The sequence below is a fragment of the Agelaius tricolor genome, unplaced genomic scaffold (assembly GCF_023055355.1).
Source record: "Agelaius tricolor isolate 1412-34295 unplaced genomic scaffold, bAgeTri1.0.p SCAF_2, whole genome shotgun sequence".
Taxonomy (NCBI): Eukaryota; Metazoa; Chordata; class Aves; order Passeriformes; family Icteridae; genus Agelaius; species Agelaius tricolor.
The window spans coordinates 13,056,643-13,070,658 of NW_027269262.1; the positions used below are offsets into that span (position 1 = coordinate 13,056,643).

Here is a 14,016-nt window from a genome sequence, read left to right on the forward strand (position 1 = left end):
GAGAAAGCCTTTCCCCACTGTGGTCATCCCACTACAATTTAGTGAGATGATTCCTCACTGGGCAAGCTGGGGGCTGTGGAGAAGGCAGGACTGGTCATTGCTGGCCCACTTTTGGGAGAGCTTTGTGCTGACAGATTGCAGGGGAGAGAAGTGAGAGGCAGCAGAGTGGGCTGCAGTGGGGGTCTCTTGGAAAAGGAGCTGTCAGGATGTGAGTGGAGGCAGAGCAGCAGCTGGTGCTGTGAGGTTGCAGGTTGCAACTAGGGCTGTGCCAAAAGCTACTACCTGCCTCATGAGGCATTGCACAAGAAAATAAGGCATCCATCAGGATTGGTGAGAGAGGTCCTTAGGGGCTGCTTTTCCAGCATGTTTAAAACTGTCAGTAAGTGTGTGGAAAAGCTGGACTCTGTTTTCAAACTGCAGCACTCAAGTGAGGGAGGATTGCAAAATAATCTTGGAGATGTGTAGGTGGCAGTGCTCTCACACAAAAGCTGTGACTCGCCATCCCATAACTAAGAATATCTAATTTCATGCCTGAGGATTCAGATGAAAAAGCTGCACAGCAGCACTCTGAAGAGCTGAGAGGAAGTTCACAGCTGACCTACTTCATTCCCTATGTTCTTTTCTAGGCAGATATCAAGAAACTGAAGAAAAATTCATGCTATCAGAAAAATATAGACAAAAATTCTTCCATAGCATTCTAGTTAGGATAGACACCCACATGCAGATAATTTTTTCCACTGTTACTGGACTAAAACAGGAATGGCACCAGACCCTGGAAACCAGAACTCATCTATAATTCAGTTATTGAACTGCAAAATTACCAGTCCTGGAATTCTCTTCTTGTGCCTTTAAGCTGCACTCCTTCATGTAAGGACTTCAAAACGAAGGTGGGCAGTTTTGCCCTGCAGCCTATGCTAAAGCCTAGTGCCTGAGAGCACTTGGTGCATTCTCTTGAGAGCTGCAGGCTTGAATTCCAGTAAGGATATGGGATACATGCCCTTCACCTCCTGAGCCACATGAATTTCTCCATTACAGAAGTTAAGTACTATTTTGAATTTAAAAATCAGGAAAAAAAAAAAGAGTCATTGTAATGACGTTTTTCAGGAGCCCTATTTGACCAGCTTTCTCAAGGTCTGCTTTGAATCCTTCACTAGATGTTCTCCAGGAATTTATGCCTCATCTTACCTTGCTCCTGAATTTCAACATGGACAAAGTCTCTAATTGCTCACATCAAGATAGGTCAGAGCAAGCAAAGGAACATGCTAACTGCTAGAAAATTTACAAAAGGAGAAAACAAAATGCCTACAAATTTTAGATGAGGGAATTTTTCTTTCAGATGGCCTTTTGGATGTACAAGTTTAAAGCCAGCCTATATTCTATTTAGGAGAGACACATCATTTTTAGTGTGTCTTCGCCTTTCTGAAGCCATATATAATTCTGTGCTTTAAACATGTTATTCACTGATTCTCTATTATATATAAATTTAAAAAGCACATTACAAATGTTAATTTGTTAAACCTCATCCCTCTGAGGAAGACATCACTTGTGTTAAACCAGGAAGTTATCAGTAATGTCTCCCTATCAGCTGGAAAGAAGTTTAATTTTTTTCCCACAAGCATTCCCAGATAATGTTTAACTGATTTCCATGACTTACACTGCACTTAAAAAAAAACTTTCATCATTCTTAAAAGTATGGAGATAGCTCTGTCTCTCAGATTTGCATCTCAGAATTTCTAAATTCACCACTCAGCAACATGGGAAAAGTAAAACAGATTTCTTGGAAATTCATTGCTACAGTGTTCCACATTGGTAACTTCAGTGGGATGCTTTAGACCATTTTTTCCCTATTCTTTGAAACCTTGGGATAAACAGTTTGATTTATCCCCAGATAAAAAAACAGCCTTCTATACTATGTAAATAATTAACCATCTTTAGAAATACATGGGTTTGTGTCCTGTTCCTGCCGACACCATATATACAAAATTCTCTTTGCAATTATTTGAGAACTTAATACAGACTTAGGAGAGGTTGTCCAGACAGGCGGTAGAGTCTCCATCTTTGGAGATATCCAAAAGGAATCTGGACTTGGTCTTGGGCAGCCAGCTGTAGATGGCCCTGCTCGTGCAGGGGAGGTGGACCAGATGACCTCCAGAGGTCCCTTCCCACCTCAACCCTATTGTCACCGTGAGCCCATGCGCACATCAAGAAAACAAAGTGTTATTCATATCCAGCAAGCTTAAGGTAAAATTTACTCATATTCTGGATTCAGATCAATATTTACAATTCAAGGAGTCGAGTGGCAGAGCATCCGATTCATAGGTTCTAAACAAAACTGGCTGCAGTGATTATTCTGAAGTACAAAGTAGCCATCAAAGGATTAAGAAAGCATTTGGGAGAAAAATAAAATTTCTGCTTTTCATCCAGGTACTCCTCACAGTGTTAGAAAATGGCCCTGATTTTAAGGTGAACAGAGTTTGCCAAAGAAAGTGATAGTATTGGTAGGATTGTGTCTAATAAAGAATAAGAAAGGGTGATTAGCCATGAACACCTCTGTGAGAGGCAGAGACCTCCTGACAATGGAAGCTCCTGTGCCAGCCGCCGCCACGGTGCCTTCCTCATTGATTTCCACATAGGCCTTGTGGACAACGTTTGACAGCACCACAGACTTTGCAAACGTCATTGCAGAAAGGTCAACTTTTGATTCAGTGAAGATGTCGGTCATCCCCATCTCCTGTAAAACCTGGTTGAGGTTAAAGGTGCCTTCCAGCTTGAATCGGGGCAGGTAAACCTCCACCGTTGTCTCAAACATGGTCTCTGAGGAGGCCCACAGCATTAAATTTTCATAGGAGATTGTGCTTTCAATCTATAAGATGGGGGGGAAAGGAGATTAAAATAGGTGGGAAGCTTTGAAAAATCGGGATCTTTACCCAATGTTAATTCAGACAACTGGCTTCCAGCCCTGGTTTGTGACATGTACTGCCTTACCTGCTCCAGCCCACTGACAGATCCATCAGCCACATCCGCTGGCAGCAGGATGATCATGCTCAGTGACTTCTGAGCATAAGGGAGTTCAAGGATCTGAGCACCCACCTCCTCAATGTAGCCCAGTTTAAATTTGCCTTTCTGATACATCATCTGCACAGGTTTCTTTCTGTTCTGTTGAAAAGAAAATTACACAGTCAGTTAAGCAATTCAGCTCTTACCAACACCTCAACCCAACAGGGGAAGCAAGTTAAGTTCCCAACACACCCACAGCTTACACACAGGGCAGCTCAGCCCTTGACATTGTTATGCTTGCTGCAATGCTCACAGTAGCTAAGGTGAATAGTGTTAAGATTTACAGAATGCAGACGTACCTGATTCAGTTTAAAATCCCTCTGAACTGTTTTTTCTTCCTCAAACTTGCATTCCCAGGATGCTTTAAAGTAGATTACATTCACAAGCACCAGTAATGCATGTCCATCAATCACACCAGGTGCAAAGAGTTCCTTGATTTTACCTAAAAGGAATTTTGAAACACAGAAGTATTTGTTAGCTGTGGTTAAGATGCTGGATTGAGACTCTATTATTGGTCTGTGAACTTATATTTGGAAAAACTTAGAAGCACAGTTCTTGGTTTATTCAAAGGACAAAAACAATGTAGGTAAACAAATAGTAGATTCCTCTGCCCTGTAGCCAGCCAGGGAGGATGGGGGTCACCAGATTTTCCCCTGGTGTTCTGAATCTGCATTTATGGCTGTTTGCAGGAGCAGTTTGTCTGGTCAAGACTTATAGTTATTACTGCAATTATCAGGCCAGGCATAAGGGTGGGAATAAAAAATATTTTACAGCAAGCATATCTTTAACTCATAAATAATTTAGCCAGTAACTTACTCTAATATTTCAAGAGCAGATGGGAAGACAAACTACCCTTAAACAGCATAAGAGTGAACACACAGAAATGTGAACACGTCTTTGCTTTTCCTACCCTGGAATTTCATTTGTTGAACCCATGTAGGATGGCAGGGATAGAATGGCTATAGTTTTGCTTTGTTTTACCTTGTGTCTCGCTTTCAACCCAAGCATTAATTTTTCTTCTGGCAGCTTCAACAGCACCATGAAAGTCCACTGTTTGCAGCACTGCTCCATACAGTTCCTTGCTACACATTAGAAATTGCTGTAAAGCAAAATAAAGATTATTAATTGGTCAAATCTATTAAGCACTTACTGCCTTTTGAAAGAAATCAATCTCTTGATAGTATTTTAGAAATGGTGAGGGACCTGTTGAATCTATAAGGCAAAATTTCATTTTGGAAATGTTAAGTATCTGAAGTTTATTCAGAAGATCTTTGAAAAAGAGATTCTAATGCATAGGTCTAAAATGTGAATAACTAAAAAGAAAACCAGAAGAATGAGTCTTGTCATGGAGAACTGCATAACTGAGGTTGGGATAAAAAAATTAAAGAAACAGAAAAAAATCAAGATGAGTTGTTTGGTGCTTAAGTTTCTAAATAATTGACAGAAAAGCAAAGATGTGACCAACAAGTTAGCCATACCAAGTAGTCTCAAGACCACTCAGTCATTCAGTAGGAAAGGAGCAAGCAGTTCAGCAGAGCAGTCCTGTGCATGAACCTGTACAACCTTCCTGGAGATAAACCCTCTCCAAGCTTACTGCTGCCTCAGCTGTCCCACTTGCAAGACCTGAAGTAGGTAGTCTACAGACAGCTTGAATAAGCTGGTTTTGGCTGTAGGTTCTCCTCTGCTGAGTGTACACATCTGAAAAATGTGCCAAAAATGAACACATCCCTGCTTTAGTTTTGCTCTATAGCCTTTGATATCCACAGGGTGGTTTGTTTCTGTTTGGGTTTTTTTGCTTTTTGTGTTTTTTTAATAAAAGCATGGAAAGTTGACCGCTTCAAGAGCTATAGCTCCATGTAGCACATCATGTGCTCCAAAACACACACAAGAGGGGAACAGTGAGGCCCACAGTTCCAGGGAAGCTTGAGGTCATGGCCACAGCATATAGCAGGTGACTTACCTGATGGAGCTCAAATCCTTGTTGTATAAAGAGATTGTTGGCCAAGGTTAAAACATATTTTTCACCAAGGTTTTGTAGTTGCAAAAGCAGCTCCTGGAACACTTTATGGTTAAGGTCTCCCTCCTTGTTACACTGGGAGTAACACAAAGACAACAATTAAAATTATTCCTCTGTGCAGTTTTGGTTGTTAATGTGCATCTTAACTAGATAACATTCTAAGGCTAATTCCTGCTGTACTGAATTTAAATCCAGCTAGTCCAAGCTTTGTAGCCTGACCCTCCTTCAGATGAGATCAATGAATGTTTTGGTATTGACTTACTTAATAAAATAAAACCTTTTATCAGTCATTTCCTAGAGGATCAGACAGACTCTGAGCATGGGATCTTGACTCCCTCCAGTGGCAAGCCCTCGTCTTTTACCCATGCAGTGGAGACAGGGCTCCCCACCCAAGGACACACCTCTGAGAACGAAGGCTGACTCTCCAGGCTTCCTTCTGGCTCCATTTCTGGGGCTGCACTCTCGTGATCTGATCCAAGACTCATTCTTCCTGCAGCTTTCCTGACATGGAGCACCTGCAGGTGAAGATGTCAACTTATGTCAATTGTAACTGGGATAAAACCATATTCCTTCTTTAAAAGCTTTGCTGTCCCCTATTGGATAAGTGGTGTAGATTCACAAAAGATGTTTTAGCAGCTTCACTCATCAGCTGAAATGACAGACTTGAACTTGTTCACACATTCATGTTCAGACTCACTTTTCTACATTAACAAACCAAGAAGAACTTGCACTTAATCCCTCAAAATGTTACTCTTCCCCACCTCAAAATGTTTATATTTGATTTGTGTTTTCATTGCTACAGTTATCTTAAATTTCAAAACAAAAATTTACCCCAAGTAAAGGGACAAAAGTTAATTTTCTTTAAAAACACCAAAACTGGCTTCTTGCAATCGTTCTTAACATTAGCATCAGCTTAAGAAATAGATCAAAGCCACAATGCTCTTAATGGAAATTAGTCCCTGTTTCTACTGTGCAAATACATCACAGAAAAATTTTCAGCAGTTTTTTTTATTATAATAATGTTGCATCATACATAGACTTACTCTCCTTTTGAGAGGATATTGATATTGAGCAATTCCCATTGCTGTCCTAAAATAAGCAGGAGTCCCTGTCTAAAGTAGTGATGGTAGCCAGGGGGCTGTAGGGGCAAAGAGAACAGATTCAGAGTGCCTGGGTGGGCAGGTGTGACCCACAGGTGTGACCACACCCTGGTGAGAAGCTCTGCCTTAGGATTATCAGTCTTCTACCACTCATGGTAGAGAAGAAGAAACAGAGAAGAAAGAAAAAAAGAAAAGAGAAGATTGTAGAAAGCAGACCTTGCACTGCAGGAAGTAAAGGCACAGTGACTGAAGGGGTGGTCTTCTTCACCTCACCCTTGCCCACCTGGGTCTCTATGGGCTGAGACATTCTGACTCTTGAATGTCCTAAGGGACAGGTGAGCTAATGCTTTCAGCCACCCAGGTGCAGCCCCTTCCTTCAGGTGTCTGCAGCTCTCCCCACTACCCACACAGACTCCACTCTCAGGATTCTTGTAGCAACCACAAGAGGAAACACCTGCCCATAATTCTGAAATAAAGCCTGACATTCTGCTACAGGCTTGGGGAAAGCCAGAGCCCCTCACTGTGCTGTATCATCTCCCCTCAGCCAGCCCTTGCAGGGGGTAGGATGAGACTCACACCAGCAGAGGGCAGGGATCAGAGTTCTTCAAGCACAGCTGTGAAGGCAGGACCTGTGCCTGCCCTTGTGCAGGTTTCCTGTGAGACCCTCACACGTGTGCTGTGCTGGGATGCCCAGCATTTCCTTTGAGGGAACAGCAAGTGATGTGGAAGCACCTCACCATGGTTCATTCATACTCACCTTCTCTATCTGAGCAGCAGTGTTGTTTTTTGCACCAAGATGGATCAGGGCCAGGGCAACAGAGATGCTCATAGGAGAGAAGACAATATTTGTGTCCTCTGCACTTCTGTTGAGCTTTTTGTAGAGATCAAGGCAAAACTCAGTAACTGGTCTAGAAATGGAGTCCATCATGAAGCGGCTGCTGAGTGGGAGCACAAAAGAATTAAGAAATTTAGTGCAGCTGGGCTAGCTAGACCACGCTGTAAAGCATCTGTCTGCCCTGAGATTGTCCCATAGCTGGTTGTTGAACATAACAGACATTTTCTAAGTCCTGAAAGTTTTAATCAGCCTTGCACAGATCAGTCTATGATGCACAGCAGGAGCAAAGGCACAGAGGGTCTGCAAAAAGGACCCATGCTCACAACATATGTACATTCCTCAGAAAGGACCCTTTTTCTGCCTTATCCCATGCTGTGTCTTATTTCAACTTAGTTTATGGTATTGAAATTAGACAGGTATGGATTAACATTTTCCTTCTCCACACTGGTTTGATGCATACACCTGCATCAACTCTTTCCTCTTAACAACATACATTGGTGACAGAGACCTGGTGACAGAAACTAAGCCTGCATATAACCATCTGTGGTAACCAGAGCTGTGGCAAGGGGTTCCAAACAACAGGTTTCTAAAAATAAAATCACTATTAATTAAATGTCTTCATACATGAAAAAGGCTCTTTAACAGCTATGGCAACTGAACTACATATGGAAACACTAACAGTTTGAAATACACTTTTAGCTTCTAACAAGTTTTCCAGAAGTCACAAATTGAGGCAGGATCCACAATTAAAAATTCCAAACAAGGTAATAGCCCAAGAGCCCTGAAGAGAAGTCTGTAAGTTCCTGCTTAGTGATATGACAAGATATGTATCACTCTCTACTTTTGTACTAGAAACATTTCAGTCTGATACCTCTCCCATGGATCATTTACGTTCAATCCACTCCATTAAGAACAAGTTAGGACCAAGTTCAGCTTGGTCCTTGCAAGAAGGAGGCCATCTAAAAAATGGGTGATTAGAAACTCCTTTCCTGAATCTTAGGAGAATTGTAAAGGTGTTGTGTAGATACCAGTGGTATCACACAAAATCACAAAATTTTCTGGAATCATTATACCAAAATAAAAAAAAAAACAAAAACCCAACAAACCCCACATCGCCTTCAGTATCAAACAAGCATTTTGGACAAATAGCACTGGTCTGAGTTCCAGAAAGATTATTTATTTAGGGGAAAATACACAGCCACAGTATGGAGACAAGTCCTTCATGTCTCCCGTGGCACAGATCTTGCTGGCTCTACCTTTCAGCCTGCCCTGGGACCAGCATGGGTCAGGTCCAGAGAAAGCTGACAGAGTTCCTCTCTTTTGGAAAAAGGAGTGAGTGCACAGCTAGGTGGTTCTCTCCAGTGCCCACAGATGGCCACAGCACAGCAGGCACTCTTCCTCAGCCCTGTCTGCCCTGAAGCTGCAGCCTGCAAGGTGAGGTTAAATGAGGAGCTCCAGTCTGTGTCACCAGAGGTTAAAGGTGGGAAGAGGCTGTTGCAAAGCTGAACTTCAGGATCTTTTATCAGCAGGACACTTGTACAGCCTGTCCTGGGCTGTTGGTGCTCCTTTGAGACTTGTCTTGAGCCTTCTGGGGAAGGGGTTGTCTCCAGCCAAAACTCTCTCATCAGCCTCCCACTGAGGGCCCAGTTCTTCTACCACAGCCACAGCTCCCTCCCTTCACAGAGTTCTCTTTATGCAAAGAGCTGCTCAAAATGCCTTGCACTGATCTCAAGATGCAGCATGCACACTATCTCCAGCTCAGCTATGAGCCAGGCATGACTTTGCATGGAAATATGGGACTCAGGTGCTGGAAGTTACCAGGGCATTGGGAGTTGATATGGCTCAGCCAAGGTACAACATTTCTCTGTGAAACCATCTTCACTTGCAGCAAGTGCTAGACAATGGGAATGAACTCAGCCCACAGGAAAACAGATTGAGCCCAAAACAAACCGGTACAGAGGCTTGGAAGAGATGAAAAACTAAAGTTTCTGAATATATAAAGGTAAAACATCTGGCAAATGCAGACATTTCTTTCCAGTTGACTAAAAACAGTAACAATCAATGCTTCATCCTGTTTCTGAGTGATGCTCTGTGGAAAGAACCTGTGATGCTGCAAGAAAAGTTCACAGACGTTTCATACTGAGACTTTTGTTTTGCTCTGGAGTCCAGAAGTACTTCACATAAAGACCTAATGCAAATGGACAAAACAGATGAGAAATATCCAAAGGGTTCTTTGCACAGACAACTTAAAGATTAGTTTTATCTCATTAATTCTGAACACAGCTGTTTTAGCTCCACTATTACGATATTTTTATGTAATATGGTTTTAATTTTCCTTTTAATAATGCAGTAATCTTGCAGTACCACAAGACATTGCACTAAATAATTTCTCTTTTTTTTCCACCTGCATTTCCTACTATCCACAACCTTCTGAAAACAAAACAGTGCATCTTCAGTGCTGAATTTGTAGTGCTATACTTCCACATCTCTTGAAAGATCTGAAATGGAGCTGTGAAATCAGACACAGTGAATGTAGGGCATGAGGCACTTTGTAGGTGTGTCCCACCTTCAGACCAAGTCAAGGAGAAAAAAAAAGAGTTAATAATCTTACTCAGTAGGAAAAAGGCAGCTCCACCCCACCCTGCAGGGAAAGGCTGAGCGCCAAGAATGGAGGGAGAGCCCAGGATCTGGGAGCAGGTTTTAGAGTGAGTGTCTGGCACACTGATGTGGCCACTCCTTCAGCAAAAGCAGCAGGCTGTCACCAGGGAGACATCCAGGTGCAAACACTACAGCCAACTCCATGGTTTTGTGAGTAGGAACTACTTAGAGAGCTGCCCTAGAAATCCAGAGGAAGGGAGGGCAGGCATAGGCTAGTGAAGGAACTTCCTTACTCCACAATGAAAGGATTTTGTGACTTCCTTAATCGAAAATGGGGTGGGAAAAGTGGATGAAGGATTCCACACCACAAAGCCTTCTGTGTAATCTGTGCAATAATTCTATCAGACTTTTGGAGCTACTGCAAGGACCACAGCATTTGGAGAACCTCTACATGGTGGACAGCAAATGGTAATGTCACTTTTAAATAATATTGGAGTGGTAAGAAGGGGTGATAATACAGGATCAAAAGGAGTGTTCCAGGAAGTTTCTAGCTGCTGATCCACACTAGCCAAAGCACCTGTGCTGAACATTATTAGTAGTGCAGAACCCCTGATGACAGGAGATCCTTTGCATGATGGTTCAGCAGCTTTTAACATGGTCTGGCAAATGAAATTACTGGCACTGCAGTCTGTGAGCAAGAAGCTACCCAGGAAAATAGCTTCCTTCAGAAGGAACCACTGCATACCACAGACTTCACAAAAATTACAAACTTCCTCCATGGCTGTATGAAATGATGAACTCCTTTTCTATAACTATTCATGATCTGTTCTCCCTTTATAGTTTGTTTTTGGCTAAAGTTAGATGAAATCAAAACAAAAACTATCAAAGACTAAAGAAACCTGTGCTGAAAGCTGTCATAATTAATGGTTGTGTTAGATTCTATTATTCAGTCAAGAGAAGGAGGCAGTAAATAGGGTGGAGAAAGTAAGAGACCTGTAGCCTTGCTGTTAAGGTAATTCTGTATTTCATACAAGTTAAGTAAGAAGGAACCTGTTTTGCCTGATGCCACATGATAATTCCCATTGCATGTTTGACTTATTCAATCTGTGTCCCATAAAGGTGTCTTAATATACATTCATTTCTCATACACAGAGGGAAATAGAATTGGCAGAAATTTTCTATCCCAGAAAAAGACAATGTGGTGTCCCCTCACATAAAAATTGGTAGTATGACTTATTTATTTTTCATGACCAAACAAAATAATATACAAAAATAAGTTTCCAAGTGTTTCTGTGCTGATTTGGAATAAAATGGACAAAGAGCACATAAGAAAAATTAAATTTCCATAATACAGCAATTCTGATCATCCCTAAATGGCACAGCACACGCTTTAAATTAAAAACCAATACATTTCAGTACAAAGCAGCTTTTCAAGTGAAATAGTGCCAAGTTCATTTTCCAAACAACCTAGCCTCTCAGTATGCTACTTTTATGCCAGAAAGCTTTTTCCTGACTGCTTTTATTAGTTTGCATCAGCCCCTCTGGTATCTTCTACACCTCTTTCTAGGCCAGTTATTTCTGCATAAACAGGCATGGATGTGCATTGGCCTGTTACAGGCTGTAAGGTGGCAAGTCATTTGCTGTGCCTGTGTGCAGGCTTCTCTGCAAGCTTCTAAACAGCATTGCCAAACCCAGGAGCTCATATTTTAATAGCAAAGACTAGCACCCCCACTAACAAAACAAAATCTGCATGCCACTCCACCCTTTCTCTTTTATAGCATCATTGTTTAAGAACATAATTTCCCTGGTAGTTGGGATCAGTGTAAAGGGAAAATAAATGCCTTGGAACCCAGCCAAAGAATTGCCTGCCCTCTGTCTCTTCTAGAAAACATTTCAAGGCTTTTTTTTGTGCCATGGAAATGTGAGTAAAGAAGGAAAATTAACCTGCATTTCTCATGCAGTGGGTAAGGTTGCCCAGGTCACCAGCACTATCACTTTATATGAAGCCTGTTTCTACCAGAGTGATAGAGGTGCTCTGAAAGTGCATGAACTTCAGCCCTTCTGGAGAGACAGGCAGGAAAGCATCTACTTTCTCATACAGCCCACTGAACCCATCAGTACTGCTATCAGTCTTGTGTCAATTAGACTTTACTGGGTGGACAGAGAGGTTTTGGGGAAATTTCAGATTCAGAAGCCTGTGAAATTTAGGCAAGAATTTTTAGATGTGTCCCTAAAATCCTCATTCATGTCCCACTGAAGACCAGCTCCCTTTTTGTGAGCTCTTGAGCCACCTGAATTTTAGCAGTGTGTTTTGCTGCCTGCAGCCTGTAAAGATATCTCTCTTTCTGCCCAATATGTAAAAATTATGTTTACTTACTAGGCTGTACAGTACTTTGGATCAGGGAAAAAAAAATTTAAAAAAAATCACAGTTATTTTGGGAAAAAAGTAAAAAAGTAAGAAAACAACAGAACAACATAGAATTTTTACCTTCTTGCCTGAAGAGGTTAAATGAAGAAGACAACAGCTGAGTTCTGGAGCACGTTCCTGTGAATACTGTATTAAAAAAAAATCTCCCACTCTCTTGTGGGGAAGTTCAGCCTCTACCAATTATTGCTGATAGCAGCATTTTGCTGCTTAATGCAAATGCCATTACCATGAAGTTTCCCCACAGAAGAATGGGAAACCTGTATCTAGCAATATGCTATTAGCATTTCTCTCAAGCTGCCCAACAAGTCTGGCAGGCAATATCTGCTGGCAACATCTCCTGATCACAATGCCAAGCCACTCTCAGCTGGAAAACTGGTCATTAACCCTAAGAAGAACCATGACTGCACTGCTGTGCTTAGTCCCTTTCAAATTTTGATGGGGTCTGGCCTGGACAAAGGTGTGTGCAGGGTTCATGCCAAGATTGTTTGGAGCTGAGCTTGCTTGCAGAGATAGATCAAATGAATGGGAAATGCATGAGCTTTATATTGCCTACAGCCATCTCTCCCTCTCAGGTAAGGAGCTGGCTTTATGTGCGTGGAAGGAGCTTAATTAGAGAAGGGAAGAAATATTTCCTTGAACTGTAACAGGAATCCCCAGCCAGGGGGTATTCTTTTAAATCTAAAATCACAGGAGCTAAGAATAAAAGAAGGGTGGGAGTGGTTGATCACTGAGGTTAAGTCTCCAGCATGAAGTGAGAAGGAAGAAAAGAGATGGGAAGCACAGAGCTGCAGTAGCACACTGTTTGATCTCTGATCATTACCAGTGAACTCAGCTGCAACACTGGGTTATGGCAGCTGGATTCAGAGATCAGAGCTACACTAGGGTTGTATGTGGCTTTGTAACACCAAAAATTTTATGTCTTTTCTCTTTCACCTCTTCTTTCTTCCTACAAAGCATAAAACTGGCTTTGGATTCATAGGATACTTATAGGATCAAACATGGTGAGCAGGAAAGACGAAGAAGGCCCTCAGCACCATCTTGCCCTACCCACATTTTCCTTCTAGTGCAGAAGCTGGACCATCTTCTTTAGGCACAGCAGCGTCCAGCTTTGCTGTTCCGAACTCCTCTGCCAAGGTCTCAGCCCTGCTGGCCAAGCTCCAGTGCTCCAGTACCCATCTGAAAACAGGAATCCATAAGCAATGGAAGATACAATGATAAAATGATCATTCTCTTTACCTCAGTTCTTTTCCTTCCTTTTTTGCTTCCCTTTGCCATTCACTTCCTTGTTGCTGTTTTTTCTTCCTGTATGTTTCTGTAGAGCTCCTTAGTCTTCTTTCTCAGTTTTTTCTTTCTCTATTTTAAAGATTTATTTATTTATGAACATTGCCTTACCATGTATCTTCTGATGCTTTTCTAGTCCATGCATCTTTTCAGTGACAACCTAAGTATTTTGAGTATCTTGCAAGATTTTCCCTCTTCCAGTTTCTGTTTTCTCCCTTCCTTCTATATTGACATCATTCCTCCACTGATTTATTTTGCTTGCCCTCTTATATATTCCCTCAGAGCTTCCCTGGCATCTGCTCCACTGTTTTGCCTCAGGAAATGTCAATGTATGTGCAAATTCTCTCTTTTTTAAGCCCTTAGGACAGCATATCCATCAAAATGTACTGCTTTTCCAGTGGGGCAAATTTGCCCTAAGTTGCATTTTTCAAGGTTCAGAACTTCCCCACAAACCACTTTTGCCACCACAAGACATTGGGATGTGTCCCTTCTCTACCAAATGCTGGGAGTAAGGAGCAGGCAGTGACTGTGCAGGTGGGCAAGGGATGAGATGAGCAGGCACACAGCCTTGTGGTTTGCATTAAATTAATCTTTGTGTTGCTGCCAAAGCCAGCCACAGCTTGCTGGTTTTGGGCACCATCCATCACTGGATAGCAATGCCCTGCTGAAAGGTGAGGTGGAGCACCCTGTCACTCTGAGC

At 42.0% G+C, this 14,016-nt stretch overlaps 1 protein-coding gene across 2 annotated transcripts; it reads right to left on the bottom strand.

Annotated features, from left to right (window-relative positions):
• Positions 1 to 2,458: 2,458 nt before the first annotated feature.
• LOC139600507 (serpin B12-like) lies at positions 2,459 to 11,211 on the bottom strand. 2 transcript variants are annotated; one of them, XM_071448736.1, is made up of 8 exons: positions 11,165 to 11,211; positions 6,932 to 7,112; positions 5,476 to 5,589; positions 5,018 to 5,149; positions 4,039 to 4,156; positions 3,357 to 3,499; positions 2,986 to 3,156; positions 2,459 to 2,863 (listed from the first exon to the last, which is right to left on the bottom strand). In XM_071448736.1, exons 1-8 carry the CDS (start codon positions 11,209 to 11,211, stop codon positions 2,459 to 2,461), a joined length of 1,311 nt encoding a protein of 436 aa, XP_071304837.1. The 2 variants fall into 2 exon arrangements, with proteins under 2 accessions (XP_071304837.1, XP_071304846.1); XM_071448745.1 differs by lacking the exon at positions 11,165 to 11,211 and adding an exon at positions 8,561 to 8,604.
• Positions 11,212 to 14,016: the final 2,805 nt, after the last annotated feature.

Coding starts and splice junctions, on each gene's coding strand:
- LOC139600507 (XM_071448736.1), bottom strand. CDS start 11,211: ATGCACATCCATGCCTGTTTATGCAGAAATAACTGGCCTAGAAAGAG. Junction 4,157..5,017: donor AAGGATTTGAGCTCCATCAG/GTAAGTCACCTG, acceptor TTTGCTTTACAG/CAATTTCTAATGTGTAGCAA. Junction 2,864..2,985: donor CTGTCAGTGGGCTGGAGCAG/GTAAGGCAGTAC, acceptor CCCATCTTATAG/ATTGAAAGCACAATCTCCTA.